The 16,917-nt window shown below is 40.5% G+C and overlaps 1 protein-coding gene across 1 annotated transcript in view; it reads right to left on the reverse strand.

Moving 5' to 3' along the window:
- Positions 1 to 16,917, reverse strand: part of SIL1 (SIL1 nucleotide exchange factor) — a 202,471-nt gene that overhangs the window by 83,317 nt on the left and 102,237 nt on the right. Inside the window, 1 exon segment of the mRNA XM_030572036.1 lies at positions 12,010 to 12,131. Coding sequence (XP_030427896.1) covers positions 12,010 to 12,131 — 122 coding nt within the window.

A 16,917-nucleotide genomic window follows, 5' to 3' on the forward strand; every position in this document is an offset into this window, starting at 1 on the left:
TACACACTAGTTGAACTGAAATTAAGACCAATTTCAGTATGAAACACTCAAGAAGAAAATGCAGTTCTTGAAGGAAACATTTCAGAGCCATTATAGTTTCCAGTCTGGATAAAGATATATTAAATACACAAGCAGCACCATTAATTTAAAATTCTCAAGACTATGAAACAGGCACACAAATGAATTTCTGCTTGCTACAGCTCACACTCACAAACACTCTAAAACCATATTGATAATAATGCAATCTTTTTCTGAAGCAAAGTGAGAAACACAACAAAGGGAGGCTAGAAATCTTAGGCTTGTACATAAGCTGACAACACAGGTTCCTGCTTGTTCAGACACCCTGTTTACACTGGGCCTGGACTAGAATTTGGAAATGGTGTTTAAAATATGCTCCATTACACTATCTGCTTGGGGTTAGGAAGAAATTTACCCCATTGGCATTTTACTGTATAATTTACCATTACAGGAGTTCTTATACCTTCTTCTGCAGCACCTAGTCAGACAGGATACTGGACTAGATGGGCCCACTTGCATTATTTGATAAGGGAGGCAATTCCTATGTTGAGGTGATGGCTCTTTAGTGGCCTAGGTAAAATGAGTCCATAATCCCAGTGACCATACCGACACAAAACCACCACTATAACTGCCTCTCAAATGCAAACTTTTTGGTCTCAGCAGGGGAGGCCAAGAACTGGATCGACCATGGAGAGTCACTCCCCGAGGAAGTCATTCCAGAACAGGCTCAAGGCCACAGACATGCTGACGAGCATGGAGGGGGGCAAGCCGCTACTTGTGTTGTAGCTGTTCTGTGAGTCGTCTCCAGGGCCTCCCCGCCCTCCCCCCACTTTAAATAATATTGAAGGGCCATTTCAGATTGATAGAAGTCAGGACATTCAAAATTCAGGTTAAATTTCACCTCTAACTGAACTGTACCAGAAGGACTATATGTAGAGGCAGAAACAACTGTAAAGAATAGTACAAAAAAATATATAAGCATTGGTGAGCAGGATTTTTTTCCAGCCACATATTCCTATGGTCCATCTGACTGCTGCCGGAGTCCCTTATCCATCCCTGCCCCTTTATTTTCAGGGCACTCAGTAAAGACAACTCTGGAAAGGACTGCTGCAAAAGATTATACTAATGCACTCCATGTTAAATTCATTAGATACTAAAACAGAGAGAATCTGAAAAATTAAATGCACTGGAGGGACAGCTAGACACTTCTGATCGAAGGCTGAGGGCTTAGATGTGAAGACAGAATCCTTTGATGGCTGCTTATAAAACGGGCTGCAGTACCCAGGAAACTTATTAAATACAGCAGAAAAGAAGAGTGACATATGGCATGGAGAATCTAGCAAACCAAATTAGTTTTAAAATGTATTCAGATCTCATGTAGTCAGGTGTCAAGGAGCTGAGACACTATGGGAAGTGGATAAGATAAGATTTCCCAGAAATAAGATTACTGTGATCTAATGTGTGTGAGAGAGAATTAGTTACTTGTAGATGTTCTCTAGAGATGTGCACCTTGGCACTTCACTTACCTGGGCCTGTACTTCTAGTATATGGCCAGCACAGACTCCGGTAGCTCAAAATTCTGAGCCATTGGTCTTGCTGTCAGTAAAGCAAGTTGCCCCCTTTAAAAAATGCAAGGCAGTTTCTAGTGCCTCTGATAATCACTTTCTTTTTAGTGAAAGCAGTATATAGTATAAAAAGTGATCACAATATGTATCCCATAGGCTCTGAACTCCTTAGGGATGGGCAAATGGGGAATGGTTGTGAGAACAACAATTTCAGGTAAGTAATTCTCTCTTCTCTGTCAAGACTTATCACAACAGATCCCACTCACAGAATATAAAACTCCCAGGAGGTCTCAATGGGGGAAAGTAGTAATGGCTAAAAAGATGGTTCAAAAGACATTGTTGGAGGAAGAACTAGGGAACAATCCTTGTACAGTAACAATTCAAGCCTTTTAAGGGGAGGGTTAAATTACCTCTCAAAGCATTTTAAAACACTCCATACAAAAGAGTAGAGAGAATCAGAGACATGGTAAAGTTTCCCCTGTTGTATTCACCAGGCTGCTGTGCTCGGGTATCTCACAATAAACCTGTATGCTTTTAACCTTCCCTTCATCTGCATAAGTTCTATCTCTATCAATTTGTTTGGTCTCTCTGGCATACTTCTCGGGCAGATACTCACACTGTTACCTCTTCATGGAAGTGGGACCAGGACCAGTGCGGAACACTGCCAAGACCTCCTGTCTGCGTAAGTACACTCTTTCCCAGAGCTCCACTCTTGTGGGCACTCAGTTTTACTGTTTACCTCCCCAGGTACATAACACACACAGACTTTGCAAATGGTTCCAAAATCAATCACTTGTTACTTTAGACAGCCGAAAAAATATACAGATCTAGACAAAACAATACAACACTCAACCCTGCCTCAGTGCCCCCATCGCTCTTGGGTATTCTTTGGGATTTGGTCAGAGTCCACTAGGCTGTCCAGGGTCCCCTCAGAGTCTCTCTCTCTCTCTCTCTGTCCTGCAGCTACCTTCCTCCTGCGCTCTCTCCCCCGACGATGGTCAGTAAAATACCCTTTTTTTTTTATAACCACCAGTCCCTTTTGTATAACAAACCCCCCCCCCACTCTCACACACACACACCATCAACCTCGTCAGGTGATCACAGCCCCCCACCAGCTGATCCATTGCTTAGTTACTCACCCACCCGGGCAGACTGGTTCTTTTGGATGGTAGCCATAGGTGTTTCCACCTGAATAGAGGACATCATGTTTTAATGACCCTGCTGTACCGCTACCCCTTGAAATTACAGCCCAAGATGGAGGTAAAGAAACAAAATTCATAAGCTGTACATAGATAGAGTCCCCAAATCATCACAATCCCCAATTCAAGTCATATCGATAGAGGGCAAGCTAATTGGTCACTGCTAGCCTGGAAGTGGATCCTGATCACTGCACTTGACATTTCTTATCTCTTCCTTTTTTCTCATCAATATAGGCAGGAACCAGCCTTAGACACAATCAAAGCAAGCAGCTGTTTAGGATGATTTTTTGGGGAACCCTCATCCCAGGCTAGCTCTGCATCTAATAGGCCAGCCCCATCTCCCACTGCACTAGAGCAGGGGTAGGCTACCTATGGCATGGGTGCCGAAGGCAGCACGCAAGCTGATTTTCAGTGGCACCTCACATTGCCTGGGTCCTGGCCACCAGTCCGGAGGGCTCTGCATTTTAATTTAATTTTAAATGAAGCTTCTTTAACATTTTTAAAATCTTATTTACTTTACATACAACAATAGTTTAGTTATTGATTACAGACTTATAGAAAGAGACCTTCTAAAAACGTTCAAATGTATTACTGGCACACAAAACCTTAAATCAGAGTGAATTAATGAAGACTCGGCACACCACTGCTGAAAGGTTGCCAACCCCTGCACTAGAGCAACAAGAGGGGAGGAGACAATTATCTGTCAGGGCCATCCCTTAACTCCTGGCAGCTGGATGGACAGGCAACTCATGGCCAAATCCTCAGCTCTAAAAACTTGGAACCCCACATATTGTAAGGTCAGAGCTTACAAAATCTGATTGTGGCATTCAAGTTTATATTGAAAAAGCTGGATCAATACAACTTCCAAAACTTACTGCACATAGTTTGCCCAACTATTAAATCCATAAAAGCAGAAATTGGAGGTAGGGAGGGGAACATAAGCAGAAGGAACTGTCATCTGGATCCTGTACACGTTGAGGTAACTGACTGCAATCTTCTCTAGGCCAGCTTTGTCCATGACAAACGCTAATCAGAACTGGTACATAATTTAGGAGATGTCATGCATTCGGTGTTTTCATTGTTCTACCTCTTTCCCCCACTATGATCTTTTTTGTCTGTTTAGTTTACTTTTTAAACCTAGTATAATCATGATAGCCCCCTCCAGCATTCCATGCAATGTTATTAAAGGGTAGCCGGATTGCCTATTATTTGTGGAACATTTTGTACCTAGTGGTTTGAAAAATACAGGAACAAGTGAAACTAAAGAGTCATGGTAGGTTAGGAAAATAATGTAGGTGTTATAGAGAAAACTCTTTGAAGCCCTTAGCTGAGTGTAGAGGCTGTAGTAAAAAAGAAAAACAATATATGAGCAAGGAATAAACACAGGGAGAGGACACAATGGAATCCAGGTTGTTTTTATACTAAACACTGTTTACGCCTTTGCTAGACTACCATTCAGGCTCTTATTCTTCATGAAGGTAATTATAACTTAAAGTAATCAGGCTGAATACATATTTTAAAGGGAAACAGCAGTAATTAGAACACCTTAGAGCACTGCACACACTACACATTTACTGAAGAAAAGACGGAATAAATAATGAGTTTTCCATACACCACAGCAGTACTTCAGCAGCTGGGTCTCATGGCTCTCCCACTAAATCCTGCATTTTTTTTTTGTAATACATGGTAGGACTGTATAATACAGGTTTTACCAAAGGAAGGGGAGAAAGCTGTAGGAAACACTACTGCACAGTTCCCAGAAGAGTGCCTTCCTCCAGAATTGGTGGGTCATGAATGCAGTGCATACAACCTACAAGCCCTGCAGATCTGGACACAAAGGAGGTTTTGAGCCTAGAGAGAGGCCGTCTTCTTCCTCTGACTTTGTTCTCCATGTTACCTCTTCCTCTATGAGAGCATAGCCTCCTAAGGAGCTATGATCCCGTCAGCCACACCTCACCCACAAAGAGGGAATGGCACAGAACATATTCTCTCTCAGGATTTGCTGGTGGTAATTCTGCTGGTTGAAGGGGAGCATGCTTGGAAGGAGTTGGTGAGCAGGATGTAAAGACTCTACTCCCCCAAACAACCTTCTGTCTTCTACATACATTTCAGATGGCTTCTGCTTACTCTACTAGAGAATGTTGAGGGGAATATCCAGCCAATTGCACTATTTTCCCCAGTGGGAAATTCAGATTCATTAGGATTGAGAGAATTCAGGTCCTATTAAAAGCCACTGGAAATCAATGAAGTTAAATATGCTATAAGGTAAATTATATCTATTTTAAATTTGGTTATGGAAACATGATCCAAGGGTGAAAGCACCTGGTGGAGGGCCAGGAGATCTAGGTTCCATCCCACCAATTAATGGCCTTGGGCAAGTCACTTAATCTGGGCTCATTTTCCCAGCTACAAAATAGCATCCCCAGTCCCCACTCTCTACAGGTTACATTCATTGGTAATGCCGAAGTATTTTGAGATCCTTAGTTAAAAGATAGTATAAGTATCATCTTCATTAAAAAGTAGTTGGCTCACCTAGTTTTAAATTAATAAAAATTAAGAAAGGTATTTATGAATGTTATAAATAGATAGCTAAGGGTTAATGTCTCTTTCACCTGAAGCACCTGACCAGAGGACCAATCAGGAAACCGGATTTTTTCAACTTTGGGTGGAGGGAATTTTGTGTCTGAGTCTTTTGTCTGTCTGCCTGCTTTCTCTGAGCTTTGGAGAAGTAGTTTCTGCTTTCTAATCTTCTGTTTCTAAGTGTAAGGACAAAGAGATCAGATAGTAAGTTATATGGTTTCTTTTCTTTGGTATTTGCATGAATATAAGTGCTGGAGTGCTTTGATTTGTATTCTTTTTGAATAAGGCTGTTTATTCATATTTCTTCTAAGCAATCGACCCTGTATTTTGTCACCTTAATACAGAGAGACCATTTGTATGTATTTTTCTTTCTTTTTTATATAAAGCTTTCTTTTAAGTCCTGTTGCAGTTTTTCTTTACTTCAGGGAAATTAAGTCTGTACTCACCAGGGAATTGGTGGGAGGAAGAAATCAGGGGGAGATCTGTGTGTGTTGGATTTGCTAGCCTGATTTTGCATTCCCTCTGGGTGAAGAGGAAAGTGCTTTTGTTTCAAGGACTGGGAACGGAGAGGGGGAGTCACTCTGTTTGGATTCACAGAGCTTGTGTCTGTGTATCTCTCCAGGAGCACCTGGAGGGGGGAAGGGAAAAAGGATTATTTCCCTTTGTTGTGAGACTCAAGGGATTTGGGTCTTGGGGTCCTCAGGGAAGGTTTTTCAGGGGGACCAGAGTGCCCCAAAACACTCTAATTTTTTGGGTGGTGGCAGCAAGTACCAGGTCCAAGCTGGTAGCTAAGCTTGGAGGTTTTCATGCTAACCCCCATATTTTGGACGCTAAGGTCCAAATCTGGGACGAAAGTTATGACAATGAAATACTGAAATTACCTTTAAAACACAGCCAAAATGTCAAAACCTTGATTTCTAGACATTTCTAAAATTCTGAATTCTCTCTGTCCTACTGCGTCTCATGAGATTACAAAAATGGCAGCCTGCTATATGATTGTTAATTACTCTTTTTTCATTATATTTCAGACACTTAAAAATGTTCTGGGATTTACTCTTCTGTGTAATTATATGTAATGATTAAACCAGGTTTTATACTGCACTGCAGTTTTTCCTTTAAGATTATTTGTTACGGGGAAGGCTAAACAGGCTGAGTTTATTTTCATTACAGAAAACTTTTAGGTGACACGATAAAATTAATTTGAAATCAAAGTGCAGTGAGGCTGAATATTCCACACTAGTAAGGAGTTCAAACAAAACCAGGAGAGACAATCCAAAAAACAAGAAAGTACGAGCAAATGAAGAATCCAGCTAGAATTAATTCATCTGAACAGTGGTACACATAGAAATAAACTGTCGAACAAGACCACTGAAGCAAATATTGAAAATGAATAAAGAGATAGCGAGCAGTTGCAATACATAGAGTGAAGCTGGAGGAAGCAGGGACAAACATGAAGATGGATTTGAAATAAATGTACAGGGACTGGGCTTGTTAGGTTAAGTGGATTTATTTTCCTGTCCAGAAATTCTTATATCCTTATGAGTTAAGAATGCACTGGTTTTAATTTTAATTTTATTGGGTTTTATTGCTTTATGCCAGACCCTGAATGTTGTTTAGCAGACAAAACTGTCAACAGGTTTCAGTGCAAAATCTGACTTTATTTCAAATGATTGAAATCTAGTAGAAACTTTTCCCCCTTGACACGTGAACTTTTCAGATGCAGGTGCTGACTACTCACTTCTTTATCCCAACGAAGACTGAGACTGGATATAATAGGAAAATCATACAAGTATGGAGAACTGACATCATTGAATGACAGTGGTAACAGACCCACCTTTTGTGAGAAAGGAAGGCATAAAGCTCTAGGGTCCAGAGATAAAGTGCTCAGATCTCATGGTGATGGGCATTGAGCACAGAATAAATACCTACACACAGCAGATAGATTCATTAGACCTTGAGAAAAAGGACTTTGTTTTTCTGTGTTGTATTTTTTAGGAAAGTAAATACGCAGATCTCTTCTATCAACCCCCTTCCCCCCCAAGTAGCACTGAAGGGTCTAAAACTTTCTGTGATGGATGCAATGTCAGGCTGCTCTGTAATTTATGAACAATGGATGTTGATTTGGTTAGTGGGACATTTACTGTACAAATATGTTCATTTAGTTTAACAGGGGGGTTGTAAGAAAAACAAACAGTAAGCAAAACAATTGCCATCTTTGTTAAACCCCTGTTATTCCCCTGGCTGTCCTCATTGCTTCTCCTGATGATTCCTCAGCCATTTCTCACTGCAGGAAGAAACAGGAGAAAACAGTCTAATTAACTGATACCCCATACACCTCCTAGTTCTTATTGTGCTAGGTGCAGCTTCAGCTACCTTCAGGAGAAGGTGTAAGAAAGGAACGAAGCCACACAGAGGAGAGAAAGGAGGAAAACATCCCAGAAAAATACTGGAATGAGGAATACCTCAGGAGAGGAAGAAAGATTCCCACACAGCTGGCAGAGAGGAAACAGGCCAAAAAATGTTGGATGTGGGGAGCAGGCCTACTGGGCCAAACACACCGAGAACACTGTGCTTTCCCAAACATAAATGGGTGATTTATTTCTAGGCATTTTGGATATGGAGTCAGTGGGTCCCAGACAACATGACTGGGAGTTAGGAGATGTGGGTTCTAATCCTGGCTCTCTCAATGCCTTGCTGTGTGGCCTTGGGCCAGTCACTTCTTTGTGTCAGTTTGCTTGTCTGTAAAATGGAGACAATGACACTTACTTTGAGACCTATGGGGAAAAGCATTATATAAATATGTTTGGTATTATCACTCCTCTCCTAAACTACTGTGTCAAACTGCTATGCATTGTTAAACATCTGCTGTACTTCATCCCAGATGTGGCTGCATTTCAGCAGTGGATGATTATCAGCTGGTTAAGTTTGTAAAGCGCTTTGGGATCCCCTGGGATGAAATATGCACTGTACATTGAATATAGTTTATTTTTCCCCTTGTACACTGTTTATGAAAATGCCTTTATTAGAAATATTTAATTTTAAAAATTACCAAATTTGAAAAAAATGTTTTCTGATGTAAATCTTTTAAAGATTGAGATACTACATAAAACTATTATTTTTGTACTTTTATCTCTGATATCGTGAAACACATAGATACAATTTGTCCATGGCCTTCCCTGTACTTGATTTACACAACGAGGAATTTTACGGGCTGTAAATAGTCTCAGGACATCAGAAGACTTCTCTCATTGGAAATATTCTTAGCTTAATATAGCTCCTCTTTGCATAAAACATTAACATTTTTGTGATGTTTAGGACCCAGCGGTGTGAATCCTGATTACCTTCAGGTTCTAACACTCTGTCAGTCTGATGGTACTCCAGCGTACAATCAAAAGCATGCAGAAGCTTTTTCCATACAGTAGTTTTACTTGCTTCCAGAATGCTAAATCTTAATACTTTATACTTATATATATTTAAATTTTAGCAGCAGCGGATAAATGTTAACATGCTTTTATGCTAATGCAATCACTGACAATCCAGATAATATTGTGTATTGGCATATACTATTAGTGAATTATGGATACTTAAATGTACGATAGGCACAAGACTAACAATTATTTTTGTTAGTGTATTTAACTTTTATTTGCAATCACAGCACTTGAGAATTGTTTAAAATCAACTTTACTTCAGCAAACTCCTGAACAGAAAACATTTTGCTGAGGTTTTAAAACAGCAAGACCATGAAAAGTTGCAGTAGTTACAATACTGGTACCATTTAAATAGATCTAACTACACTGAATAACATTTGATGTGATCACAGATTAGGTGGCTAAGACCAGTTTTTCAGAACCTCAAAACTAATGACTTAGAAGAAAAAACAATGGATGAACTCATGCATTCCTCCATAACACTCTCTTCTCTCAAACACACAATTTGATTAGTACATAAGTAGGATTAGATTTGTTGTTTTTATATATATAGACAAGTTTTTTTTTTTAACATGAGTAGTAAGCGGAAAAGAATAAAGAGTAGGACCCTCTACTTCAAAAACGCAAGCCTGCAGCACAAAGCTACTGTAACCCAGCCACTAGAGGGCAGTCTCTTTCTCTCTCACACACACATACTTAGTTTTGACAATACAAAAATAACAGTCTCCAGTAAAAGATAATAGTAAGCTGAACAAGAGATCTTCAAGAACTCACTGACAGCAAAATATCACTAGTCAAAGGTATGGAAGTTTGTGGTTTTGCTGCACCTCAGGGGGAAGTGGCGACATCATTCTGAATAAATCGGAATATATTTGGAAAAAGCATACTTTCTGGGCTGTGGGATGGGGTTGGAGAAATCCAGATCCTTGGCTAAGATGGACTCCTCTCAGCACTGACAACAGAGCATTAAATGGGAGCAGAACAACAATGGAATAAGCCACACAGTAATATAGCATCCATGGCCTCTGCTCTTCCCTTTCACAAGGGGCTCTGACCCATGGTTTTCAAGGACAAACCAAATTTGAAGAAAATCAGTGCTACCGCTACAAGCATAGTTGAGAGCTCTTTTCATCTAGAGTATCACCAGGTTCAGTCATCAGTGAGATGAGGGTCTGTTACCACCTAATTATTAAGGCCAGCCATTCTGACTTCGTGAATTATAAGAGTCCTAGACCACTGTGATATCAGAGATAACTCACCCAATCACCACCCTTATTCTACTGCTAATGTGCATGCAACAAATTCATTGGTTGTCTGAAGGTAACTGCACAGAAGGTGGATTATCTTCACCTAACTGCCACACCCATGCAACAATACAGGCTTAATACATAATAACAATAGTAATAATAATCTTGATTTAGAAAAAAAAACAACGCAAAAAAAAAAAAGCATTGCGTGAGGTACTCTGAATGTCCAGGGAAGTTTAAAAAGGAACATAAAATAAGCACTTAGATAATTTACAAACAAATAAATTAACCAGATATCACAAACTAAACATGTCAGCATGTAAATGTCTATTTAATAAGAAAGTTTAAGCACAGCCAGGTAAAAAGAATAAAAAGTTCCTCAAATATGGGAATGAAGGAATGAGACAGTACATCATCTGAACCACTGAAGATTACCATCTGTCAGAAAGCTCTTTAAAAAAAAAATTAAATGTTTGCAAGTACAGTACTTTAGTACCATATCTGAGAAAGATATACTTCTTCCCCACAACAGGCATTTGTAATTTAGTGAGAAAAAATATACACACATTAGTGAACAATCATTAATTTCTTGTGTCATGACTGTGTTGCTTTAGCTTTCTCAGGGAAGGTGTGGTTTAAAATTTTCCCTTTATATTTCCAATTGCCCTTAAATGTTTCCAAATTCCCTACATTGTATCTATGACAGATGTAAAAACAACAAGGTGTCTGGTGGCACCTTAAAAACTAACAGATTTATTTGGGCATAATAAATAAATCTGTTAGTCTTTAAGGTGCCACCGGACACCTTGTTGTTTTTGTGGATAAGACTAACACAGCTACCCCCGATATATGACAGATGTAAAACTTACAATTAAGTTTCTACACATTAGCAGAAAGTCCAATAAAACCACTAAAGATGTAGTTTTAAATGGTACTCTAAATGATCAGAATATAGAGCAGGGATTGCATTTCAGTTCTGAAAGAGTATCTGACAAAGAAACCAGCCTATCACATTAATTCATTTTGAGTTAGGAATTTTTTTTAGTTTACTTGGCACATCTCACTGAGACTAAAAATTCAAGCTTGGTCTGAAAACTGTGAGACGGATCATGAGCTGGTGCAAATCAGTGTAACTTCACTGAAGTCAATGGAGTATGCCAATTCACACGAGCTGAGGATCTGGCCCATTGTATGTAAGCCTCTAAAAGAAACGATAGCTTTTATAGAATACATTATTGTGAATTATTTGTCATTTTTTAAAGTGTGACTGTATTTCAAGGCATAAGAACAAGCAGGCTTTTTAAAAAAGGTTTCTGGCTTTCAGCCTTCTCTCTGTGTTCCTTGACTTCTCTGTGTTTGTTATTCACATTTACCCCTTCCTCACCACACTGACTATAAAAGCCTTTAAAACAAAAACCAACATTCAAACCCAAGCTGGCAACACTCCTACAATTTGAAGCACTTTAGAACACAGTGTAACATGAGGAAAAATGGATTCCTTTCCGTGGTAGCCATCTTTAAATGAATTATAAACACCTTTCCGATCAGCCCATCGTCTATTCAGTTTCTTGCCATCAATTCCAATGCAAGTTTAGCCTTTACATGTTAGGAATTACACATGTGCATTTCAATGGCAAAATTAGGCCCCTGGATTCAGAACCTTGACTTGTGTTCTCCCAGAAGTCTAAAGTGTATCTGATGTCACAATCTCACTATTCAAAAATGAACTGTTCCCTGGAGAAGAGAAGAAGAAAAAAGACAAAGGGAGGGAGAAGAGAAGAGAAGGGAAATCTCTGTAGTGTCACATTTCCACTAGCCTTGGAATTTTTCATGTGTACCAGATAGGATAAAATACCCATCTCTTCAGAAAGGTGAAGAAAAGTATCTTGACTGTCTGATCTTTTAAAAAGCTATTCTTTCCCATTCATCCTCCCCCACTCCTATTCCCAGTGAGCGCACACGCACTGCTCACCTAGATAGTGCAGCTCCCAGGACAAAGGCAGCATGTTCCTTTAGCACAAGCTCGGTGCTGTTTAGTCCATTAATCACAAGCTGAAGTCCACCCAAGGAAAGAAAGTCTTTTGCATTGTCCACCTATGAATGAATAGATTCCACACTAATGTAAAACTTAACATGCATCACTTGGGTTCCCATCAAGTTTTCAAGCAAAGTAAATTAGAATAACATAACATCTAAATCAATTTTATCTTTTCCAAATCTATCTGGAATTTTGTTTTGAAAGCTTCTTAAAATTAAAGAAAAAATCATGGCTCATAAATCATACACTGCTCCCTGTGAGCATCACATTCCACACTTCCAGAAACAATACACGCTGACAGGTGGCTATTATCAAATATACAACGCACCACTGAGAATTCAAATAATTTGATTAGCTATCAAAACTTTCCCCTGACACGTGTTGTTAACTCAGGGAACCTGACACTGTCAAAACAAAGTAAATTCTCACTTATTCTCACTCTAGAAGGCCATTATTGGGAACAGAGGGAACTGTATGTTATACATACACACAAAGTGAGCTGTAATTGGCAGGCTTGAAGTATTAGAAATAATTGTCAAGCAGCCCGTCAGCAGCAGCAATAATGCACTAACTTCACATTCTACGCTTCTGGTTAAAGCAAGAGATGGACAAACTATTCCTGACATTCAACATTAATATAGTGCAAGGTACTGTGTTAACCTGAAAGGCAGAAGCCAACCTTGAATTAATGGAGGCTAGCAAGAAACTTTCCTTGGACACAGGTTATCCCGTAAGTGCCTGCTGCAGGGTTTCTTGTGCCTTCCTCTGAAGCAGCCAATACTAGGCTGACCACTCAGAGAGGATTCCAGAGTAGATGAACCAGTGGTCTGATAATCTATGTTCTAACATTCGTACATTCATCTGCTGCACTTTGACTTGAAACAGATTTTGGGCTATCACAGAGGAAAAGGAGGGAAAAATAAATCTGAATCAACACTAGAAAAGTGCCTGCAAGTAGTTTGCAATTGTTACCTAAAGGGAGAGTCTCAAGTAGTTCAGGCTTACTTAGTGCAAAGTTTAGTGCTTGTAAATTTAAAAGAATGATTTTTCAAAAATCTACTAGAGAGAGTAGTCTTCAAGGAATTTTCAAAATTGTTTGTGTATTCATGGAACATTTTGTTGTTAGAATTCCCACCATTCCCATTTGGTGATGGAGACAGAAACACTGAAAAACAACAAAAAAAGAGACTGTTGGGTCGACAAGGTAAAACTGACCATTTCGGGTTCCCTGCCTAAGCTGACTGAAGTGCTAAAAGTAACAACATACTCCAAACAGAGTATAACAGAGTTAGCAGATTAGTTTCAGATTTAATAATCAAGATTTTTGTCCCTTTAACAAAATTGGTTATGGGTCAAATACTTCAGCCAGATCCTAATCATACAGTCACTGATTCACGTGCTTAATGTAAGCCGTCTCATTGACTTCACTGCCTAAATCAGGGATGGGCAACCTGCGGCACGTGAGCTGATTTTCAGTGGCACTCACACTGCCCGGGTCCTGGCCAACGGTCCAGGGGGCTCTGCATTTTAATTTAATTTTAAATGAAGCTTCTTAAACATTTTAAAAACCTTATTTACTTTAAGTACAACAATAGTTTAGTTATATATTATAGATTTATAGAAAGAGACCTTCTAAAAATTTTAAAACGTATTACTGGCACGCAAAACCTTAAATTGGAGTGAATAAATGAAGACTTGGCACACCACTTCTGAAAGGATGCCGACCCTTGGCCTAAATCCTACTAAATCAGGACTTAGGTTTATATGCATTATCTGTAATTCATTATGAGGTGGTACCCAACTTCATTTGGCAATTTACCCTCCTCAGCAAGAATCAATTTTGTACCTTGGAGTCCAGTTGTGAGATCATTTACCTTTTGCAGCAACAGTTTTTTTCCTAAATCCTTTTGGATCACATTCTTCTAACTCTTCTATAAGCCTGACCTCATGTATCTCCTTGCCCTTCTCTGAGTCAACCCCCCTTTAGAGTTATCTAAACTGCAATATAAATCTTATCTAATCGCCTTGATTATGCCCAATCACTGTAATATTTAACAATATTTGAAACTAGAAATATCAAGTCTCTCTCAGTCTGTAGGAACAACAGATTGGTTAGTTTACACTTTGCAGATATGTCTATATAAAGAGCTTAATGAGGGAAAGCCAATTCAAAAAACATGAGTTTTGCATTTAATACTGATCGCAGTGAGGTCAGTTGTCATTCTACTCTCACCTGGGAGCGGTTCCCATAGTCTAGCTCCAGTTCCCGTGAAAGGTCTCCCAGTCACAAGACTGGAGTATAAATTGTAAAAATGAGATAAAAACTTTTTAAAAAAATGTTTTAACCTTATTTTGTTTCTTGGCATCTGTTGTGAAAACTGCAACTCCTCACATTCTTCGTTTTTTCTTTTTTTTGAAAGCACATAAGCATTAACCCAGGGGTTCTCAAACTGGGGGTCAGGACCCCTCATTGGGTCACAAGGTTATTACGTGGAGGGTCACGAGCTGTCAACCTCCACCCCAAACCCCGCTTTGCCTCCAGCATTTATAATGGTGTTAAATATATAAAAAAGTGTTTTTAATTTATAAGAGGGGGGGTCGAACTCAGAGGCTTGGTATGTGAAAGGGGTCACCAGTAAAAAAGTTTGAGAGCCACTGCATGAACTTCCCTGAGGAGCTGGGAATGCTTTGCTGAGCAACATATGCAGTGTTGTTATAGCAAATGCTTAGCTCCAGCCCACTGAAAACAGCAGAGAAGAAAGCCCAACATCAAATGAGCACTCATTTAAGGAAGGATGCGGCCAAGGTGGGGGTATGGGAGACAAGTAAATTGACAGCAGTCACAGAGAGAGCAGCTTTAAATTGGGAGAGAAAGAGAGAAAATGGGGAGAGAGGAGATATTAGAAACGAGAGAAAAGTAGACTGTCAATAAGACAGAGAGAGGAAATGAACACCGTGAAACCGTGGTGCAGTTCTGAAGGGAAAGGAAGAAAAAGACAAGGAAAGAAGAGTAAATAATCTGAGAGAGAAAAATGAGACCGCAAACTATGAAAAGGGGCCTGGGCTCTGTGTGCACTGGGGTGTAAATACTCTGGGCTCTGTTTATAAATGAGTTATGCTCTGTTTTCTTTATACTTGCTTTGTTTTTTGCATGTTACAGATACCAGCACAGCATTCTCTGTCTCTCCACAGCTGCCCCAAACACACTAAGCTGAATCCTGATTAGCATAGGGGCCAACTGATTCTGGCAAAGTAAGAGCTGGAGAAGACCTGTGACCCTGAGCTGATTCTCTGTGAAAGATCAAGTTGGGTAAGTCTCCCAATCCTGTACCTGACCCCTTACCACTGCTTCCTCCCCTGATTACATTGTTAAGGTTGAGCTCAGCACATCCAGTGGCTTCTTTGCTAGATCCTGAGGGACCGATCACTGCTTATGTGCCAGCAATCTGGAACTTCCCCATGACTTGCTCCTCAGAGCAGACAGTAATACTCTGCTAGGAAACCTCAGAGTACAAAAGATTTTCCACTCCAGGGCTTCCCATCAACAGTACACTTCGCATTCTGAGGCCTGAGGAGCCAGTACAGAGTAGCACACAAGAGCTGGAGTATTAGCATTAGTGGTGCAGTAGGATCTAACCTGGAGCTTGAAAGACTTGCTGGGTCATCACCTTGTAAAGAAGATGGAATGGAGCCAACTTTCTTCCTCAATAGGTCTGCGTAGCCCTGGCTTCTTGCTTTTACACTCTTCTGTAATGTCCTGTTAAGGATTGCTACTCAGATCCATCGGGCTGCACTGGTGTAACTGAGGGCTGGTCTACACTACGTGAATAACGTAGCTGAAGTCGAAGTATCTAAGATCGAATTACTCACCGTTCTCACGGCGCGGGATCAATGTCCGCGGCTCCCCCTGTCAACTCCGCAACTCCGTTTGGGTTGGTGGAGTTCCGGAATCGATATAAGCGTGTTCAGGGATCGATATATCGCGTCTAGATGAGACACGATATATCGATCCCCGAGCAATCAATTGCTACCCGCCGATACGGCGGGTAGTGAAGACGTAGTCTGAGTCACAGGACAGAGAACTCTTGACTAATTCCTTTCTGTGTTATGCTCCAGGAGCATATTTGGCTGCTCTTCAGTAATTACACTAAGGGTATGGCTACACTTGCAGCTGTACAGCGCTGGGAGTTACAGCTGTCTTCGTACAGCCGTGTAGGGAAAGTGCTGCAATGTGGCCACACTGACAGCTACCAGCGCTGCACTGTGGCCACATTTGAAGCATTTGCAGCGCTGTTGGGAGTGGTGCATTGTGGGCAGCTGTCCCAGCATTCAAGTGGCTGCAACGTGCTTTTCAAAAGAGGAGGGTGGGGTGGAGTGTGATAGGGAGTGTGGGGGAGACAGAGAGAGTGGATTTTTGGAGCTGACACTGTTGTCAGCTCCCTGCCTTGCAAGTTCTAAGGACTGGAAGACACACAGCACCTACCTTCGATCATTTTAAAAGTTTTGACCCCTTCCCCACCTCTCTCTTATTCACTAAATGCAAATTATGCACTCCTAAATAGCCTTCAGACCACATAAGCAGCTGCTCAACACGGCCCCCCCCCCCAACCCTCCGACGTGTGGTCTCTCTCCTCAAGCAAACAGCTGTGAACATTCCAAAGCAATTCCCCTGCCTGCCTCCGCTCGCTCAAGCAAACAGGAGCTGTGTTTGTTTTTTAGATAAGCAGCTCCAGGGTGCCCGGAGTTCAGCCACTCTTCTGGTTTGTTGTGAGCAGGCATTCTGGGATACCTCCTAATAACCTGGAGGCCAATTACAGCACTTTTAGTGGCCACACTTGACGA

Source organism: Gopherus evgoodei, chromosome 8, assembly GCF_007399415.2.
Source record: "Gopherus evgoodei ecotype Sinaloan lineage chromosome 8, rGopEvg1_v1.p, whole genome shotgun sequence".
NCBI classification, from domain to species: domain Eukaryota; kingdom Metazoa; phylum Chordata; order Testudines; family Testudinidae; genus Gopherus; species Gopherus evgoodei.